At 40.5% G+C, this 20,349-nt stretch overlaps 1 protein-coding gene across 2 annotated transcripts in view; it reads left to right on the forward strand.

Moving 5' to 3' along the window:
* HUS1 (HUS1 checkpoint clamp component) overlaps positions 1-19,971 on the forward strand; it is a gene marked incomplete at its 3' end in the record, with an annotated part of 31,597 nt that extends 11,626 nt beyond the window's left edge. Inside the window, exons 4-8 of one of the 2 annotated variants that reach the window (XM_082258277.1) lie at positions 1,116-1,223; positions 5,314-5,388; positions 7,019-7,118; positions 13,708-13,839; positions 19,889-19,971. In XM_082258277.1, the coding sequence (XP_082114403.1) occupies positions 1,116-1,223; positions 5,314-5,388; positions 7,019-7,118; positions 13,708-13,839; positions 19,889-19,971 (498 nt within the window). The remainder of the gene's footprint in view (positions 1-1,115; positions 1,224-5,313; positions 5,389-7,018; positions 7,119-13,707; positions 13,840-19,888) is intronic. The other variant, XM_082258278.1, reaches the window with a different exon arrangement.
* Positions 19,972-20,349: the final 378 nt, after the last annotated feature.

The following is a 20,349-nucleotide window of genomic DNA, read 5'->3' on the forward strand; positions in this document are numbered from 1 at the left end:
TAAACTTCATAGGGTCTTCCCAAATGTATCGGTGAACTGCTGGCGTTGCGGGGGGGAGGATGCAACGATACTCCCAACCGAGGGAGAGACATGCCGGAGTTCCTATGCTGTTGGATCCTACCTTACCTGAACAAACTATTTCCAAATCTCATGTGAAAACTCCATACCATTAGGAACCACATTGGACCTTTGGACCGTATTGCTAAGTCCAGCAAACATAAGTTCCTGTAGCATCTGGAGAAATACTGGGAAGGTATAACCATATGAAGTGGACACTTTAACATAATTGGTGATACATCCTTGAGAAAGGCCAGATACGGCCGAAACGTGTCGGATTACCGATTGGACACCCCCTCTGAATTAGTTCCTGTCGTTGGCACAAGGAACAGCAGAGCAGGAATGTCCTAAAAATCAATGTCACCAATAATCACCTGTAAACTCACCTTCAACTCTTTTCTACCACTCTCACTCAATGGGCCTTCACCCATTCACTCTCAAATGTTTGTACATATATTTATTATTTATTCAATAAATTGTTTTTTACCAACTACCTAAAAATCTACTTACTCCTGCCCATAATGTCCCCAACCTGACCTGAGGCACCAAATCACAAACATTTCTCTAGGGACGGAGGCAGAAATTACTACAGGTTTCCACTAAGATAAAAAAAAAAAACCCTTTTTCGAGGGTTATCTTACTGCCTGCCGTGATTATATGTTGTGGGAAGGTATATAAATTTAATAACTCAATGAGACCCCCTTGTGGGGGGTTCATGGTGGGGGTAGTGAGGATTTGAGTTACTTTTTATGATCGTCTGATCTTCCTCCTTTTTTTTGTGATAACTTGATTGATATGTACTTGTTTCTCTGTTTCGTTGTAAGCCTTTTATGTGTTTTGAAAAAAGAATAAAAGTTATATTTGGGGAAAAAAAAGCAATAAGCATAAAAGAAACCAATGACAATTCTTAAAATGACATATACAGCTAGTAAATAATCTCAAAAACAAATTCAGTGTTAACCAAAGTTCAGAATGCTCTCAGGCTTCAGGAGTCCTCTAATGTTAAAAATAGCATGAAATTGTTTCATTTTCCAGGTTTCTTTTTTCTGTCTTTGTAGCCTTCTTTATCAAGCAGCAGTCGTATTGTTACACACGACATTCCTGTGAGCGTCATTCCCAGAAGGCTGTGGAATGACTTTAAAGAACCTACTGTACCAGACTTTGATGTGAGTACCTTTTTTCTTACTGTTACTTTGATAAGAGAATGCATAACATTTAAATCATCTACTGTGAATTGCTATTTTTACTTTTTGAAACTTGAAAAAGATTAACACTCTTACTAGAAAAGCATAATGGGAAATGTAAACAGCAATAGTATAGTAATGCTTTGATGCTGTAACTTATTTGTATACACTAACAAACCAATTATTGTAGACTGGATTTCTGAAATCTGTTATACAGATTTTATTTGGATATAAAAACTGAAATTAATTAGTTGTAATCTGTTAAAGCACTAATTTACTTTATATTGTGCAAGATTAATCCAAATGGACCACTTTTACGTGTCTGAATATTTCTGGGAAACTCGCTAGGGGCGAAAAAATGAGTATCTAGGCAAATTCAACTTGCCTTGTTCCCCAGCCATTTTTACAGTTATTTATGAAAAACTGGCAAGTCATGTAGAAGATACATCATTTCTCATTTCTAGTAACTTCCTCTAGACCATTTTTTGCCAGGTTTACATGCATTACCATTTAAAACAGCTTGATGGATCTGGCCTATTGGCATTGTTGAATGTGTTTCTTCAGGTATATAACTCCAGCTAACACTTTATATTTTTTGGATAGAGTAGGTAAGAGTTAGAATATTGGTCAGTTTCGAAATACTCTGTGTATTAATGCACAATTATGAGTTTTTTTTCTTCAGTTCCTGTTATATCTGATGCTTATCTGGACAGGAAGTAATTCTATTTTATTATTTCCAAATATTTCATTTGGTTTGTACTGCCACCTACAGGCGGATTTGGACACTGGGCAAAAACGGTGAACAACCAGGTTAAACCCCTCCCACTCCCAGCATACCTCAGTTTTTTTCTAGTGTCCTAGAAGGATTGGCATTTTTTCTCTATTGAAGAAAAAAATTGTTGCTTAGTCTGTATTTCCTTTTTTTTCTTTCAAGATTATTTTTCTTCAATCAAGATTTTTCTATGCACGGCTTGCACTGGTCACTTTGTGCAGTTATGTAAATTCACTTATCCTCAGCAGTAGCTTTTGAGGCCATACCTAGATCCCTGCTGGATTGGACATTTGGAGATCCTTTCAGAAACCTTGTTTTCTCTGACTTGCCGTCCAAAATTACAACCTGCTCTGGTTCTCCTGTCAGTTTGCATTGACTTAGGGGAATGGATGCAACTTATGAAAGTAATCTGGTTTCCCTTCACAGTGATCTCCTATTTGTTGAGCATTTAGAGCTAATTCTGCTAGCATTAGACTGTTGAGTACTGTTGACTAGTAAGTGGATATCTTCAGTTTTGTTTCCTGAATAAGTCTCCTATCCATAAACATGTTGGTCTGGGGAGCAGCCACGTTCAAAGCTTCCACTGTGCATGTTCTTTATGGGACAATGTATCCTCATAGCTGCATTGAACACCCTCGTCAAGTCTCACCACCCTAACCATCGCTACCCCTGAGACCAAAAAGTGTTATTTCATTACTCCTAAGCTTTACATTTACATTAGGCCAGACCCAAGCCTGGTGCTTATTTCAACTACAAACCCTGGGCCTCTAAATCCCCCAAAACTGCAGACATGTCCTATAAAACCTAAAAGGACACCCCCACTTTCTATAGTAGGGGACATCTGTTAGTCTAGTAAAGTCTAAATAGAAAATTAACTCCTCACAGTACTCAACATTTTAATGATCGGTGTTTGAAGTAAATGCTATGGATGGTAATGTGCCAGAACCCGATACAAAGGTGAAAAGTCCCATCACTCCAAATAATTGCGTTTTAAATGTTTATTGTGAAGACCGCATTATATAAGGCATTTATTTGGAGTGCTGGTGAATCTTTGTGTTAGCCTTTGTGGACATCTACTCAGACAGCCCTGGGAACAAGAGCGGTTTCCACTGGCTACAAATTAGAGTTTTGCTCTCACCCCAACACCCTGCATTGTTTGTTGCAGTGGATTGTATTGCAGCACTGGATGTAGACCTCCAGGTTAATCAAACCAACCAGTTTTGCCTTCCGGTACAGAGATCCTCTGGCAGAAGCAGTGGGATCAGTACTCTCTGATATATACCTTTTTCTTTCTCGGCTGCTTCGTAGGATCAAGATGGAGGGCATTCTGGTGATCCTCATAGCACAGGTAGATGTGGTATGCTGCCTAATTAGATTTCTGGTAAATGTTCCATCGGTTCTTTTCAGATTGTCTGTCTGGGCCTTCTGTCTTAAGGATCATTCTGATTCACAGTTGTAGGCTTTAATGGCATGGATGTTGAAGTACTGGTCCTGAAAGACAGAGGCCTCTCTGAATCGATTATTTCTATGTCAGGAAATCCGCATCCTGCTAGGTCTGCCATCACACATGGAAGGCATATTTTGGTTTATGTGAGGAAATTAATGTTCTTTCCAAAAATTATTCAGTATGAACGTGTCCTGACCGTTCTACAATTAGACCTGGATTAATATTTGGCCTTCAGCATCATCAATCTCAAATCTTGGCACTTGCAGTCTTATTCCAGAGATTGCTAGCGTCCCATTCTTTAGGACCTTTTGTACAGAGTGTTTCTCATGTGGCTGATCTGTACATTCTCCCATCATTCCATTGGTTCTTTCAGCACCTAAACTCCCCTTTCAATCTGTTTGAGATCTCCCTCTTACCAAGCCTTCTCAAAAGGTTGGCTACCTTATCGCCATTACCTCTGCCAGGTGTGTGTCTGAACTGGATGCCTGGTCTTTGTCTTACACAGAGACGAGGTAATGTTGAGGCATTCTCAAGGTGATTTCAGCCTCTTGCATCAACCAGAACATTGTGCTATCATCCCTCTGTCTGGCTCCCGCAAAGTAGTACCAGCTTCACTATTTCCAGGGGGCTCAGGCATATCATTGTTCAAGCTCTGACCTTAAATATCATGGTCTACCCTTTCCTATCACGCTACACCCTACTAGATCTGTAAGTGCTTCTTGGGTTTTTTGGCAACAGGCATTTGTTTCCCAGATTTTGCATGGCTGCCCCTTGTTCTTTTGTTCACATGTTCTCCATATTTTGCCAGGAGGATGTTTGGGCTTCATCTGATGGTAGCTTCATAGGCAGCATTTTGAGCTTCAGGCGGTCCCCAGTTTTTTTTTTTTTTTTTTTTTTTTTTTTTTTTTTTTTTTGTGGGCTTGTTAGCATTGTTTGCTCTGTTGTCCACACATTAGTTGGACTGCTTTTGGACATACTAATGTCTCTGAATCCTGTGTTCCTCAAGTAATTTTAAACAAATAGGAATTTTTGCAAAGCTGAGTCATAGTGGGAGGGGTTGTAATAGATTAGTCACTTTTTTTGTTTGCTATTGTCTAAATACTCCTGTAGTCCATTGACAAGAATGTGCCACTGACATTGATGATGACCCTAAAGCAGGGTACACACTAGTAGAAAATCTGCCGAAAATTCCCTCCCGATGTGAAATCGTCCGATTTTTGCCTAGTGTGTACACAACTTTCAGCAGCCGATGCCGACATTTTCAACGAAAAAAACGGAGGGACAAACACCAAAATTTTTTTTCGTCCGTCCCTAGACGACCGATTTTCGTTTAATGTGTATGCAGTACGTCTGTGAAAAATTGGATACGAAAGACTGCGCATGATCTGAAGTTGCTGACAACCTAGAAGTCTAGGAACAAATGTGCCAAAAAAAAAAATCGTACGAGAAATTTCGTGAACATGTATGCACTGTCGACTAAAAACTGTAATGAACGCTGAGAAGACAGAGAAAAATCGGAGGATATTTCGTCCGATTTTCGTCAAGTGTGTACGGCCCTTAACACTTTTAAAAGGGCTTCCAACTTGAAGCAGTACACTTTAACATACAAAGAGGCATTGCTATTGTGCGGCCCTCTGGAAGTGTCTGGGGCCGCACTTGAGGACTTCTATTGTTTTCAAGTTGATAACCACAAATCTAATCCAACCTAGTCTATACTAAAATTAAAAATGTAAAAAAAAAATAAAAAAAATCTAAGTTGGACTTTAAGTTATGAAATTCATTTACATGAAACAATTTTAATGCTATATTATACTGTATTGACTAGATTCGTATTTTGGTTTTCATCTACTTAGGTAAGCATATATTTGCCAGCAATTAAAACTATGAAGAGTGTCGTGGAGAGAATGAAGAATTTAAGCAATTTTATAGTAAGTTCTGCTCACTTGATGATGATCAGTTTTAGGAATTGGCATACAAGTATATTTGTTTGTTTGAAAAAAAAGGATACAGTACATCCATCAAAGTCGACAAATATTGCTATTTTTTGCAAATATTAATAGTATTCATAGTATGTTGTGCTTTAAAATACATCTAGATCTATTTTTAAGCTGCCTACTGAGTCCACTAGAACCAGGTAATTTAGAAGACTAAAGCCAGTCCTAGATGGTGCGAATTTCGTCCGGTTCAGCAGTGACTGGCCAAATTTTGATCCATCTATGGGCAGGCTGGTTGTACAGAAGTCGACCTCTTGATCTCCTTCTGTAAAACTAACCTGTTAGAAAACATCCACTCAATCAGTGCCACCTGCTATAGCCCGCAGTGCTGATGAATGTATTCTGATGGCAGGAAAGCATACTCATTGTCAAAATACAATAGCAATTTAACTTTTAGCTTAAATCAGTCAAATTACTTCCTGATGCTTCGAAATAAAATGTTTAACCACTTGTCTACTGAGCACTTTTACCCCCTTGCTGCCCAAGCCTATTTTCAGCTTTCAGCGCTGTCACACTTTGACAATTGTGCGATCATGCTACACTGTACCCAAATTAAATTTTTATAATGTTTTTCACACAAATAGAGCTTTCTTATGGTGGTATTTAAATTACCACTGGGTTTTTAATTTTTTTTTTTTTTGCTCCACAAACAAAAAAGTCTGAAAATTAAAAAAAAAAAAAAATGAAATTGTTTGTTAGACAATTTTGCAAACCGGTAATTTTTCCTCCGCTGATGGGCGCTGACAGGGCTCCGCTGATTGCCGGCACTGTTGGGACTGCTCTAATAATCAGAACACTAATAATCAGTGTACATGTCCCCTTAACACAGGCCAGTTATCGGCTCCCTTCTTCTCTCCTCATGCTGTCAGTGTGAGGAAAGGAAAGCTGATAACAAGCTTTGTGTTTACATCGTGATCAGCCGTCGTTGGATACAGCTATTCACCTGGTAAAGGGCCGCTGTAATTGGTCCTTTACTCCAAACTGTATTCAGTCGGAAGGAGCAGCTAGCGAGATCACGGGTGGACATCCAAGGACAGGCTCCCGGCAAAGTTAGTTTTTCGGCTATACTGAAGAGGTTAAAGTATTACCGTTCATTTTCTTTAAAAGCAGCCTCAGCCTGCCACACCTAAAACAGAAAAGTCTGTGTCCTGTCAACATGCTGCAGAATGAGGCACTTACTCTTCTTTGAAAGTGTCCAACACATTCCCTGTTGATTGCAGAGTTAGTGGTCTGACTCAGCAGGGGTGTAAGGGTCCCAGTCTCACTCTGTAGCATGCTTGCAGGAACATACTTTTCTATAAGAATTGATATGAGAACTGTATTTTTATTAATGCTGAATCTGTCAGTTCCATTCCCAGCTCAGTGGCATAGCTGCATGATAGATCTTTGTAACCAAGTATATGTAAATTGCTGCCCATACTGTTGGTGCTATGTAAATCCTGTATAATAATAATCTTCTTAGTAAATTAACCCCAATATGTGATCACTAATGTTGGTATTACTTAGAAATTGCAGTTCTGGTTATCGCAAGTTAAAATATCTGTTATATTTGTATTTTCCAAAGGTTATTGAGGCAAACCGAAATGGAGAAATTACCCTAAAAATAGAAACTGACTTAGTATCTGTTTCAACTCACTTCAAAGATTTAGGAAATCCTCCTTGGGGTAAGTGATTTAAATATTAATCTTCTCTCTTTCAGACAATGTACACCGTTTCTTTCTTGTGGAGATGGGAAAGTACTATTAAATATTCATCCAAATTTCATTAAAAGATAATTCAACAAAAAGCTTTATGTGCAGGGTGGCTGGGGGAAGAAAATGTAAAAAGCTAATTATCCGTGTTCCTCTATTGCCTTGGTCTACAGATTTGACAGTTCTGGAGAGAACACCTATGTCTGGTATGAAGATTACTAGATTCAATTCAATGGATAAACTATGTTCAGGCAGCTCATATTAGTTATGGAAGAACAGAATGGCAGATTTATTCTGTCTGCAGGGGGATAAAGGTTCATATTTTGTTTTGCTTTAAAGTGGTTCTAAAGGCTTCACATTCTTTTTACCTTTATACATTCGCTGCATTAATGTACAGAATGTCCTAGTAAATGTCCTTTCTTGATCCAGCACTGTGCCCGCCGGGGCTGGTCTATGTTCCCTATGCTTTGGCCCCTGCTGCTGTCATTTAAATCCTGTAAGAAGGGAGTAGGGGGTGGGGCTGAGTCACGGTGCGTGTATCTATGGATACAAACAGCCCAGCTTGGGAGCATGCCCACAGGTGTACCCCCATAGCAAGCAGATTGCTATGGGGGCACACACACAGAAGAGGAGGAGCCAAGAGGGACCCCAGAGGAGGAGGTTTTGAAGCCGCTCTAAGCAATACTTATTGCACAGAGCAGGTTAAAAAAAATGCCCCAAGACTTCTTAAAACATTCATGTAGTATTTTTTAGACAGCACTTGAATAGTAAAGCATGCAAACGCGTATAAAGAAAGACTTTGCACTTTGTGCATATATATAATATTTATAATCAAACCCTAGTCCTGTGTTTGAAGTTTGCTCCTGTGCTTCTGATCCTGCTGCACTTCTCCATATGAGCACATGTATTAGGTCACTGCGATCACAATAATTCTGTATTGTGTTATTATTGGAAAGGTGGTAATTTAATTGAATGTGCTTAGTCTAAACCGAAGCGTCTCTTTTAAGGCATTGTACATCAACTGTGTATTGGAACAGCTGTACCTATTTTCTGTGAAATTATAAAATAATGTAGCAATAAAAGCTGAATAATGCTAATTGATTATTTAGTAGAGTCAGTAATTGTATATGATAAGTGAAGCAATAAATCTACTGTAATGCACTACGTTACTGTTTTTGCCTTGGCTCATAAAGAATTACAGGGTGAAGCCATGATTATGAAATCAGAACATGTAGCATGTAAAGGGTGTAGAAGCATAGCCATTCATTAAAGTTCTAAAAATGGATGCAGGAAATGTGGTTATAGAACGACTTTTCAATATATATTTCAGTGTCTGCTTTGTACGTGGAATAAAATCTAGAATTGCAACCCGAGGGACAAAACAGTTCTATCATTTTCATGTCATTTCCTTGGTTCATAAGATTATGAAATGTGCAATGATAGGTGTGTATAACTAAATGAATCTTTTCAGTGAATAAATGTTTGAACAAAAATGATTAAACCTTATCTGTAGCTTGACTGGAGTGTCACATCATCATGGAGAATTTTGACCCACTCTTAAGTGCCAAACTGCATTTCGGTGTAACATTTGCCTTAGAGCCCAAATTTAAGTCAAAGAAATGGATATTCATTTGCATAAATATGGTCAGACACAACCCCTCTCTTCTCCCAAAATGAGGGAAACCCCCTTTTAGATAGCTGTCACTAAAACAATTGTCTCCATTGGAAGATTTCATCAGATTTTTCCTCACTTTCAGTCCCAGTGACCGCCGTCACAAGACAAATAAAGGATGTCTCCCTAATCATGTCCGAGAGTAATACAAACTTACCATATAACCACTATATCAAAACAAACATAAAAAGTTTTGGCTTTGGATACAGTTTAGAGGAAACTTTCCTGGGATAAACATAAGGCCCCTTTCACACGTATGAGACGCGATTTTACAGCGACTTTGCCGCGATTTTGAAAGCAATGGCTATGGCTCAAAACGCAATCAAATCGTGGCAAAGTAGTGCAGGAACTACTTTGAAGTCGGTGTGACTTCAAAACGCACTGATATGAATGGGGCTCATTGAAAATAACGGAAAACGACTTGTCATGCGATTTTGCGGTCCAAACTCACGGGACAAGTCGCACTAGTGTGAAAGGGGCCTAAGAATAACTTTTCATTCTGCAAGTGTTACCTGGATATCATACTAATCCTCTAAATCCTCTAAATTCAATAATTTTATTTCAACTCAGAACAGGTAGATAAAGACTTCTAAATTTACTCTAACTTTTCTCAAAATATCTGGAAATGTCATACCTGTCTGTGATTCAAAAAAATATTGAAGGGGCACATGCGCATCTTGTAAGATGGCCAACACTTGACCTCCCGGCTGCCTCCACTTATGGATTGCTTCCTGCTTAGGCCGCAATCCCTGGCCTCAAGTAATCGGGAGGACCCGCCAAAGCTCGCTGATCTCTTTACGGCTGCCGATGGGCAATCTACACAGAAACCCTCAACCCCACTGCCGAAACCCACCGCGACAGTGACTGTGGAGGTCCTAGATTTAAAGCTACATACTCTGCTACAGGATTTAACCCACAACATCACCAAAGAAGTGTGGAAAATTTTTAAACGAGCTTAGGGGTGAAATTACTCAGTTGATACCCTGGAAAATAAGTTTGGTGAACTGGTGCAATACGTGCATGTTCTGGAAGAAGATAATGCTGCTCTTAAGCATACAGTCTCACAAATCCATACAAATCCATATGCAACAAGAGCACATAGAGAATAGGAAACGCTGCCAAAATGTGCAGATTTGGGGAGTCCCTGAATCTTTAAGTGACCAGGAATTACGTCCCCTTTTTCTTGCGTCTTTTGACACCCTGGCCCCTCCGGACATAGATTGGTGCCTTGATCAAGCTCACAGATCTTTGGCCCCAAACCATCATCAGGCGCAAATCCTAGAGACATTGTCCGTTTTTTTTCTGGGGGTTCCCTTTTACAGTTTTTTGCCTCAAAAGATGGGGTGCACATCAAAACCGCTTTCTACCCCTGGAAAAATCTGGACCCCTTTTCGGCAGAGATAACAGAAAGCGTCTTCCACTCCACAACGTGCTGCTCATTCCATATACCCCACCTGACGACTTCTTCCTGATCATCATGCTGCTCTACATTTACATGGATGACTTGCCTTCATCCGTGTGTTGCAGAGTCAAGTTTAAAAGTCTTGATTCCTTACGCATGGGAATCACCTGAATTATCATAACCTGTTTGGTCGTTTCCACCTATGTATGTTTTTTATTTACACGGTTTCGGGGCCTAAGTGTCAAAGCCTGCAGGTCACCTTGCTCCTCTCCACTGTCCTAGGCACCGGCCTTGGACTCCTGAGGGTTTTTGTCCTTCTCAGGTTTCTCAATCATGTGTTTGTTTATTTTTTTATGGTCCTTTTTTGACTTGTATTTGGTTTTGCATCTTATCTCAACTGTTGTCTCCAACTCCTCGAGTGTTTATATACTGACTTTTTTTTTTTTTCTTATGCACCATAGACCTTGCTTTTTGCCCTTATTGATTGGATAACGTTTACACTGCCTTCTTGTTATAAGATATGGCTTTAAGTATTTTCTAGTGTAATGTGAAGGGCTTGAACTCCATTCATAAGAAATGGCTTGCTCTGAAGGAGTTCAAGTCTTCTAACTAAGATGTGGTCATGTTCCAGTAATTTTTTAGAGCAGGGGGATTATTTAAGTTTTCCTCTAAACATATCCCTGCCGTCTTTGTAGCTTCAGATCCTTCTGGAAAAGCTGGCGTAGTGATTTTAATTAAACGTTTTATGCCCAAAACACATTAAATCCTCTTTTTTTTAACCACCTGGTCAGTTTTTTTAATTCTGAGTTGTGTTTACATTCTTAACTTTGGTTAACATATATGCACCCAACTCAGGGCAGATCAGGTTTCTTACAGAGGTTTTTGAGAGAATACAATCTTTTTCACAGCCATTTATGATCATAGGTGGAGATCTTAATACATGCATTTCAAACTAGCCCCACCCATCCATATTCGCAGGTTATCCACCTCCTTTCTCGAACTTATCAGCTCCCACAACCTTTTTGACTCATGGAGGATTTAACACCCTACCCATAAACAATATACATTCTTCTCTCCTTCACATAAACTTTTTTGTGACAGCACCTCTTATGATACGTTTAGTAGCTTTGGAAATCAATTCTATTACTTGGTCTGAGCATACGCCTATAGTTTTGGATCCTACCCTATATTTACCGACCACAAAAACTTGTCATTGGAGTCTTAACTAATCGTTGTACAGTTTTTCTACTATTAAAGACCAACTTCACCAGAAATTGTCAGAATTTTTCCAACCTAATCATGGCACAGGGTTTAAGACTTCCACTCTGTGGGAAGCCCATAAGGCCTTTTTTTAGGGGTGAATGTATCTCCGCTGGTTCGCGTTTGAAAATGTGATACTAATCTTCAGAGATATACGCTTCTTACGCAACTACGCACAGCAAGGACGCATCTACTCCTTTTTCCCAGTGTTCTCTACGCAACCGTATCAAGTTGTTAGATATGGTTAAGATCTCAAAATCCTTGCTATGGGCTAGACAGACTTTTTATGAGTATGCTAACAAACCCCATAGAAGGCTAGTCTGTAGGCTTAAACCTCGTCCTTCCCTTTCCATTCCTGACTTCTTACATCAGCCAAATGGTATTCCTACCTATTGTCCCCATACCGTGTCCAAGTTCTGATCCACTATCCCAGTTCACGCTGGAAAAATTTTAAAAATGTTTTTGACTCTCTAAAACTACCTAAATTTATCTTCAGCCTACCACTCTAAACCTAATGTGCCTATTACTGCTGAAGAAATAGCAGAGGTTATCCGACACATTCCATCGCACAAATCGCCAGGATCCTACTTTACTTCTATTATAAGACCTTTCTCTCTATTCTCTCCACACATATATTAAACCTTTTCACCTCTCTGATGAAAGGCTCTGTACCTTACCCCCCTATTCATACATGCTTTTATCACAGTCTTTCCGAAACTGGGCAAGGACCCGTCGACACCTGATAATTATTGTCCCTATTGCATTATTAAATTTGGATTACAAAATATCTACAAAACTGCTTGCAAATACTCTCACATTTACTCCCCTCTCTAATCCATAGGGATCAAATTGGGTTTGTCCCTACTAGTCATGCTGGTGAAAATACAAGAGACACTATTGAACTTTTGTCTAAAACTAAACGCCCTACCATAGTCCTAAGTCTAGATGCCCTTTGGTCATTTAAATTTAATCCTTTGTTTGCAGTTCTTTGTCACTATGGCTTTTCTGGTCCCTTTATTCATGCCCTACAAGCGTTCCATTCCAAAACCTACCTCCCAAGTGCAGCTTGCCTGCTATTTGTCGCAATCGATCCCCTTGAGTAATGGCGTGCCTGCCTCCAAAGACGCCCAAAAAATGCCTGATAAATGCCTGCAACAAGGTGGAGAGGAGCCACTACCCTGCTCTATTAATAATTATAAGAAAAATGATCTTTTTTTTCTGGTTCTGGACATGCTACAGAGCTGAAACTTCACAGGTACACTTTTTAGAACCCCCCCCCCCCCCCCCCGACACTAAATCCAAAAATCTTTTTTTTTTTTTTTTCAATAATTTGCTCTCTATCAAAAACGACAATTTTTAAGAACTTTTTTTGTGTGATTTGAGCATGACCCAGAACCATCATATTCTGATTGGAAAAATACAAAGTCGTCTATCATACAAGTCGCGCTGAATACGCGCAAAGTCGCGCTAACAAGTCGCCCCTTATGAAGCGACTTAGAGGTCGTGGCAGTGTGAACCGGCTCTTAGATGGACACCTTAATGACCACAACACACAAGGATATACAATGTATTATTGACATAAATAAATATATATATAAAAACATACCTAGACCCTTAGGCTCCTTTCACACGGACAAAGCGCCCGACGTAGTCCGTTCGGCTCAGTGGGGGATTAATCCACCCATCCCCGCTGAGCAGGCGGATTTCAGCTCCATCTCCGCACTGTGTGCACAGACGGAGCAGTCAGGTCCCCGCTCTCTATGGGGAAATCGGATGATAATGGACCGCCTGTCCGTTCATATCCGATCCTCCAGACGGATGGAAAGTAGGGTATCCATCTGTCCGGATTTCACGGACAGGATCGGATCCGATAGCAGCGGGTCTCAGCGGAGTTGACTCTGCTAACATCCGCCGCTCCATAGGGCTGTATGGAGCATCCGGTCCGCCTTAAAAACTGACGGGCGGATCGAATCGGAAAGCCCACGTGGAAAGGGGCCTTAACCTATACAAAACAAAAATAAATGAAAAAAGTTTTGGCTAGGGTAAAACTGTTAAAGTTTAGGGTTTATCTGTTAAATTTCATAAAAGTGCGGAAGGTAGGTCTTTACAGCTATATATTGACGTCAGTAAAGTAGTTTATTATAAAGTCATTCTTTATAATTTAACAATACATATACTAAATAACTTTTGTAGTGCCAAATCTCTATTTCTGTTTCTTTCTATTGCAGTCTCCGATGACGTTTCACAGAATAGCACTCCGGAACGAGACCCAGATCTCATGTCAGAAGCCAGAGTTGACATTAAAAAACTATTGCAGTTTCTTGCAGGGCAGCAAGTAAATCCTAACAAAGCTATATGTAGTAAGTTTTGCTTTCAAAATGTTTATAGTATAATATTCCCCTTTTTTTTCCTTTGACCTGTGGGCTTTATCTGTTTTTTTGTTTTTTGTTCTGCCATCCATTTTACAGCCTCAAAATTTCTAAATGAGTTAATGCAAAATACAGTGACTGGTTACTGTAAGTTACATCATATATTAAACTGAAATCCGACTGAACTGGGTTCTTTTCAGTGAAGCACTGTACTATTCACTACCTTCTGGACTGGAAGATTTTCCCTTTTAATGACCAGGCCATATTTTGCGATTCAGCACTGCGTTAATTTGCTATATAACATTCCCCCCCCCCAAAAAAAATAAAAATTATTTAACATTTTAGGACATTTTGTTGGTAAAAAAAAATCGCAATGAGCGATTGGTTTGCGCAAAAGTTTTTGTGTCTACTAACTACGGGAAAGATTTGTCATTTTTGTTGTTGTGTTTTTTTTTTTTTTTTTTTTTAACTAGTAATAGCGGCAATCTGCAATTTTTAGCTGGACTGTGACATTGCGGCGGACGGATCGGACCCCTAACTGACATTTTTGACACTTTGCTTTGACACTTTGCTAAAAATATGCACTGTTACTGTAATAATGACACTGGCAGGGAAGGGGTTAACACTATGGTTGATCAAGGGGTTAAACGTGTACCTAGGGGACTGTTTCTAACTGTATGGGGGTTGGGCTTGTGAAATGATCAGAGACCTGTGATCCTATATAGAAGGATCACAGGAGCTCTGTGATCATTCCAGAGAGAACAACGGTCAGCTGTGTTTACAACAGCTGACTGTTCTTCTCTCTCAGCGGGGAGCGATCGCGGGTGGCAAGTGGCAATCGGAGCTGCCTGCCCCGTGCATTGGAGTCCCCGCTGCAGAGTGGGGGCGAAAGCACGCCGCTGGCAGCGCACGCTCGCCCCTGGCTGCAGGCGCGGCTGATGTAGACCTACGTCATTTCGTGCAGGAGGGCCGCCCTGCCGCAGTAAATCGGCGGTGGGCGGTCAGAAAGCGGTTAAATAAAGCTGTTTGTTAGATTTACTAAAACTGGTGCACACGGAATCTGATGGAGCTGTGCATAGATGGTAACCACTATCAGCTTCCAGGTTTTATTGTTAAAGCTTAAATGACCAAGCTGAAGTTAGAAGCTGATTGGCTACTATGAACGGCTGCACCAGATTCTGTGTGCACCAGTTTTTTTTAGTAAATCTCACCCTGTATGCATGCAATTTGACAGTTATGACTTGGAAATACAGTGCCTTGAAAAAGTATTCATGCCCCTTGAAATGTTTCACATTTTGTTATGTTACAACCAAAAACATGTATTTTATTGGGATTTAATGTAAAAGACCAACACAAAGTAGCACATAATTGTGAAGTGGAAGAAAAATGATACATTTTTTACAAATCAATATCTGAGAAGTGTGGCGTGCATTTGTATTCAGTCAATACTTTGTAGAACCACCTTTTGCTGCACTAAGAGCTTCAAGTCTTTTTGGGGATGTCTCTACCAGCTTTGCACATCTAGAGAGTGACATTTTTGCCCATTCTCCTTTGCAAAATAGCTCAAGCTTTGTCAGATTGGACTTGGATTGCATTTTTTGAACAGCAATTTTCAAGTCTTTCCACAGTTTCCCAATTGGATTTAGGTCTGGACTTTGACTGGGCTATTCTAACACCTAAATATGCTTTGATCTAAATCTAAACCATTTCATTGTAGCTCTGAATGTGTATGTTTAGGGTTGTTGTCTTGCTGGAAGGTGAACCACCGCCCCAGTCTCAAGTCTTTTGCAGACTCTAACAGGTTTTCTTCTAAGATTGCTCTGTATTTGGCTCAATCCATCTTCTCATCAACTCTGACCCACTTCCCTGTCCCTGCTGAAGAAAAGCATCCCCACAACATGCTGCACCATGTTTCACGGTCGGGATGGTGTGTTCAGGGTGATGTGCAGTGTTACTTTTCCTCCACATGTAGCGTTTTGCTTTTAGGCCAAAAAGTTCAATTTTGGTCTTATCTGACCAGAGCACCTTCTTCCCCATTTTTGATGTGTCCCCACATGGCCTCTCACAAACTGCAAATATGACTTCTTATGGCTTTCTTTCAACAATGTCTTATTTCTTGCCACTCTTCCATAATGGCCAGATTTGTGGAGTGTATGACTTAGGCTGCATTCACATGTCAGCTTATTGATCGCGGGCAGAATCGCCGCGATTCTGCCCGCGTCCGAAAATCATTGCAAATCGCGGGACGCCTGTGTGTTGCCGTGATTTGCAATAGCACCCCAAACGCTGTGCGATGTTGCCGCGATTTCCGCCTGCCGAATCGCGGTAACATCTCGCAAAAAAAATCGTGGGACGCATTACGCTCCAAAGAAGCTCGTGTACTTTTTTGGGCGTAATGCGTCCCGCGATTTTTTATTTTTTTTGCACGATGTTACCGCGATTCGGCAGGCGGAAATCGCGGCAACATCGCACAGCGTTTGGGGTGCTATTGCAAATCACGGGCAACGCACAGGCGTCCCGCGATTTGCAATTATTTCCGGATCGCGGGCAGAATTGCGGCGATTCTGCCCACGATCAATACGCTGACATGTGAATGCAGCCTAATAGTTGTCCTGTAGACAGATTCTCCTGCCTGAGCTGTGGATTTCTGCAGCTCCTCCAGAGTTACCATGGGCCTCTCGGTTGCTTCTCTGCATAATGCTCTCCTTGCCGAGCCTGTCTGTTTAGGTGAACGGCCATATCTTGGTAAGTTTGCAGTTGTGCCATACTCTTTCCATTTTTGGGTGATGGATTGAACAGTGCTCCATGAAATGCACAAAGCTTGGGATATTTTTTTTTTTTTTTTTTTTTATAACCAAATCCTGCTTTAAACTTCTCCACAACTTTATCCCTGACCTGTCTGGTGTGTTCCTTGACCTTTTATGATGCTGTTTGTTAAAAAAACATTTATTTTCCTTCCACTTCACAATTATGTGCCACTTTGTGTTGGTTTATTACATAATATCCCAATAAAATTTAACTGTTTTTGGTTGTACCATGACAAAATGTGGAAAATGTCAAGGGGTATGAATACTTTTTCAAGGAGCTGTAGATTACATGAGAAAGGAAAGTGTAGCGCACTAAACCTAAACAAATATCATTCAAATGTACATGTAAATGAACAAAAATATAAAATTAAAATGTATCCATATCAGTCCATGCATCCCAATGTCATAAATATCAATAGTCAGTGGTAAGGCAACCAATCTTATGTGCAGAATAGATGGTGTTCGACTGAGTATTGCCACCACCAACAAAAGGAGTGCAAACTCCCCAGATGTCAAGGCTGCCACTACAGCAGCAAGAGAGTCTCAAAACACTTATGTGGGTCCCTCTGAGAAACAAGACATCAACAAGAGTGGATATACTTCTTTTTTTTTTTTTTTATTGGATATATTGGATTATAGCCGAAATTATTTTTTTTTCCTAAATCTTTTCGTTTTATATAACAAAAAATGAAAAACACAATGGTGATCAAATGGCACCAAAACAAAGCTCTATTTGTGTGAAAAAAATTATATAAATTTTATAAATTTCATTTGCACATGTGTTGCAAGACCGCGCAAATGCCAGTTAAAGTAGCGCAGTGCCAAATAGCAAAAAACGATGCCCTGGTCATGAAGGGGGTAAAACGTCCCCGGATCTTGAATCTAGGTTCACATCTGTGCTTTTTTTAGTGCGTTTTGTAGTTTGCAGAAACGCACTAAAGTCTATTTAACATGGTTTACTATAGTACACGTTCATATCTATGCGTTCTTCAACAGGGTCTTTTTTCCCACAGCAGATTGCGTTTTGCATGTAATACACTTCAAAAAGCACTTGCATTTTGTGCTTTATGTCTGTGTTTTGCTTTTTATGGGCCGGGAAGTCGGCCGCTGCATCCTTAACAACCGATGAGTAGCTGGCAGCGGGCTTCCCTGCTGACAGTTGAATGTAAAAACAAGCATTGCCAGCAATAAAAGAAAAAAATGGGCAAAAAAATGATGTGGATTTCCCCCGCCCCATTCCTTACCAAGTCCTTCAGGTCTTCCATGGATTTTGAGGGGAACCCGATGCCACAATTTAAAAAAAAAAAAAAAAAATATAGGATCCCAAACCATACCAGGCCACATGCACTCAACATGGGCTCTGCCCCCCCTCCCCATCCCAAAGCACTTTGTCCCCATGTTGATGGGGACAAGGGCCTCTTCCCCCACAACCCTGGCCGGTGGTTGTGGGGGGGCTTATCAGAATCTGGAAGCGCCCTTTACCAAGGAGGCCCACATATCCTGGCTCCCCCCCTCTGTGAATGAGTAGAGGGTACATAGTACCCCTACCTATTCACCGAAAAAAAAAATGTCCCCCGGTGTCAATCCATCGTCAATCACAACACGGGCCACACCACCGAACCCGAAAAAAATGTAAAAAGCTCTGCTTGTTTCGGAGGCTCCCGCCGTCTGCTTGCTCCACCGTGTGACTGTTCTTCAATAGCTAAGAGGTGGGGCTACCTGGCAATGTCACCTGGTGGTACCGCCCCCGTGACATAGGGTACTCTGCATGCATTAGTCGATGACATTACAGGGGGCGGTGCCAACAGTTAACGTTGCCAGGTGTCCCCACCCCTTAACTATGTAAGAAACTTCTCACAGGCAGAGGTTGCGAGCGTTACCTTTTTTTTTTTTATTTTTTTGGGTCCGGCAGTGCAGTGGGCATCATGATTGGCGATTATATCATGCGGGGGACATTTTTTTTTTTTAATAAAGGACTTGTCAAAAACTCGCATAGTGTCTTTATTCACTTTTTTAATGAATGGGTAGGGGTACCCAATACTCATTCACATAGAAGGGGGCCGGGATCCCACAGACCCTTTTCTTTGTTTGTTCCCTCCCTTTCCTGACCTGCTGGGCTGCAAGCTCGGATAAGGTTGAGTAGGGGATTTGGGGGGGTATGGGAACCTATACCATTTTTTTTATTTATTTTTTTTTATTTTTGGCTGGCAATGCTTGTTTTTACATTCAGCAGGGAAGCCCGCTGGTAGCTAATGACTGCTTGGTTGTAAAGGATACGACAGCCGGCTTCCAGGGCCACACCTTAACAACCAGCCATACACTGTTTGTTAAAGAGGAAAAAAAAAATGCAGGAAGCATCGAAAATGCATGTTCAAAAAATGCAAAATGCACTGCAAAAACGCACCTGAAAACCGCATAGATGTGAACCTAGGGTAAAGAGGAGCTCCAGGCTCCCCCCCCAAAAAAAATGAAAAGTTAGCGGCTTCAAATACTGTAGCTGCTAACTCTCTTAATATTAGGGCACTTACCTGTCCAGGCATCCAGCGGTGTCCTCGCCTGAATCGATTTTTCTATCGGGTGCTGGCGCCACCATCCTGACTAAGGGAAACCAGCAGTGAAGCCTTCTCAGCTGGTTCCCTGCTGCACTTTGTAAATGGCCTGAAGTCTTCTTCTGGACCTGTGAAGTAAGAAGTGCAGGGGGGGGGGGGGGTGAGAACTTCCGTCTAAGTTCACCAAAAGGTGCCAAATGTGGCAGCGAACATGGGGAGTAGGCAGACGAGCAGAGCTTCCCTTTTTGGATGGAGCTCCACTTTAAGCTGGTAAAAGATACATACTCAGTAAGTGATTAAATCAGCTGCTGGATGTGCTTAAAAAAATTTAGTTTAATATCCTTTTAATACCTACCATAATAGGTATCTGTGTTCATATGCTGGTAACATAGTCAGTGATGCCAGCAGGGAGTCACTTCCCCATTCCACATCCAATTCTCTACATCATTGCCTACTGTTTCCTGGCCAGGAATTCTCTATTTTTCATATCCTAGTTTGAGTCTGGTGAGAAGAGACTTGGTGGGGGAAACCTTTTTGGTAAATCAAGACATAACGTCCACAGTTTTTTTGCATGCAATGTTTTTACCACAGATTGATAAGTCAAGCCCATGTTTTTGTGTTTTCTGTTGCATTGAGCATACCGAAAAGCCTTTATTTAGCTTTTATGTCTTTATTTTTTTGCAGATCTTGTTCATAAACGGATGGTCCATTTCATTCTACTTCACGATGATGCCACCCTGCAGTATTTTATCCCAGCCCTTGCTTAAAAGAAAAAGGGAAAAAAACTTACTTTTTTTTAATGTAAACTTTATTTGATTTTTCATGTGAACACATTTCACATCATAAAATAATATGCAATAGACACATTACCTCCCTATTTCTTCCATTTCCCTACCCCTCCCACACCCTAGATGAGCCACCTGGAAAAAACCTTACTTAAAACTGTTTGACAGAAATTATTTTTCTTTTCATAAGGATGAGCAACAATAATTCTGGAATTATTGCATTTTAAATTTACATGAATAATGCACCAATTGTTGTAAGTGTCAGTTTTTATCTTTGTTTTTGTTATTTTTGTTTTGACCAAAAAACCTTTTGATACATTCTGAGAATGTTTAAAATGCAAGAAATGTGCTGTATAATAA

Source organism: Pelophylax lessonae (assembly GCF_965119305.1).
Source record: "Pelophylax lessonae genome assembly, chromosome: 5".
NCBI lineage: Eukaryota > Metazoa > Chordata > Amphibia > Anura > Ranidae > Pelophylax > Pelophylax lessonae.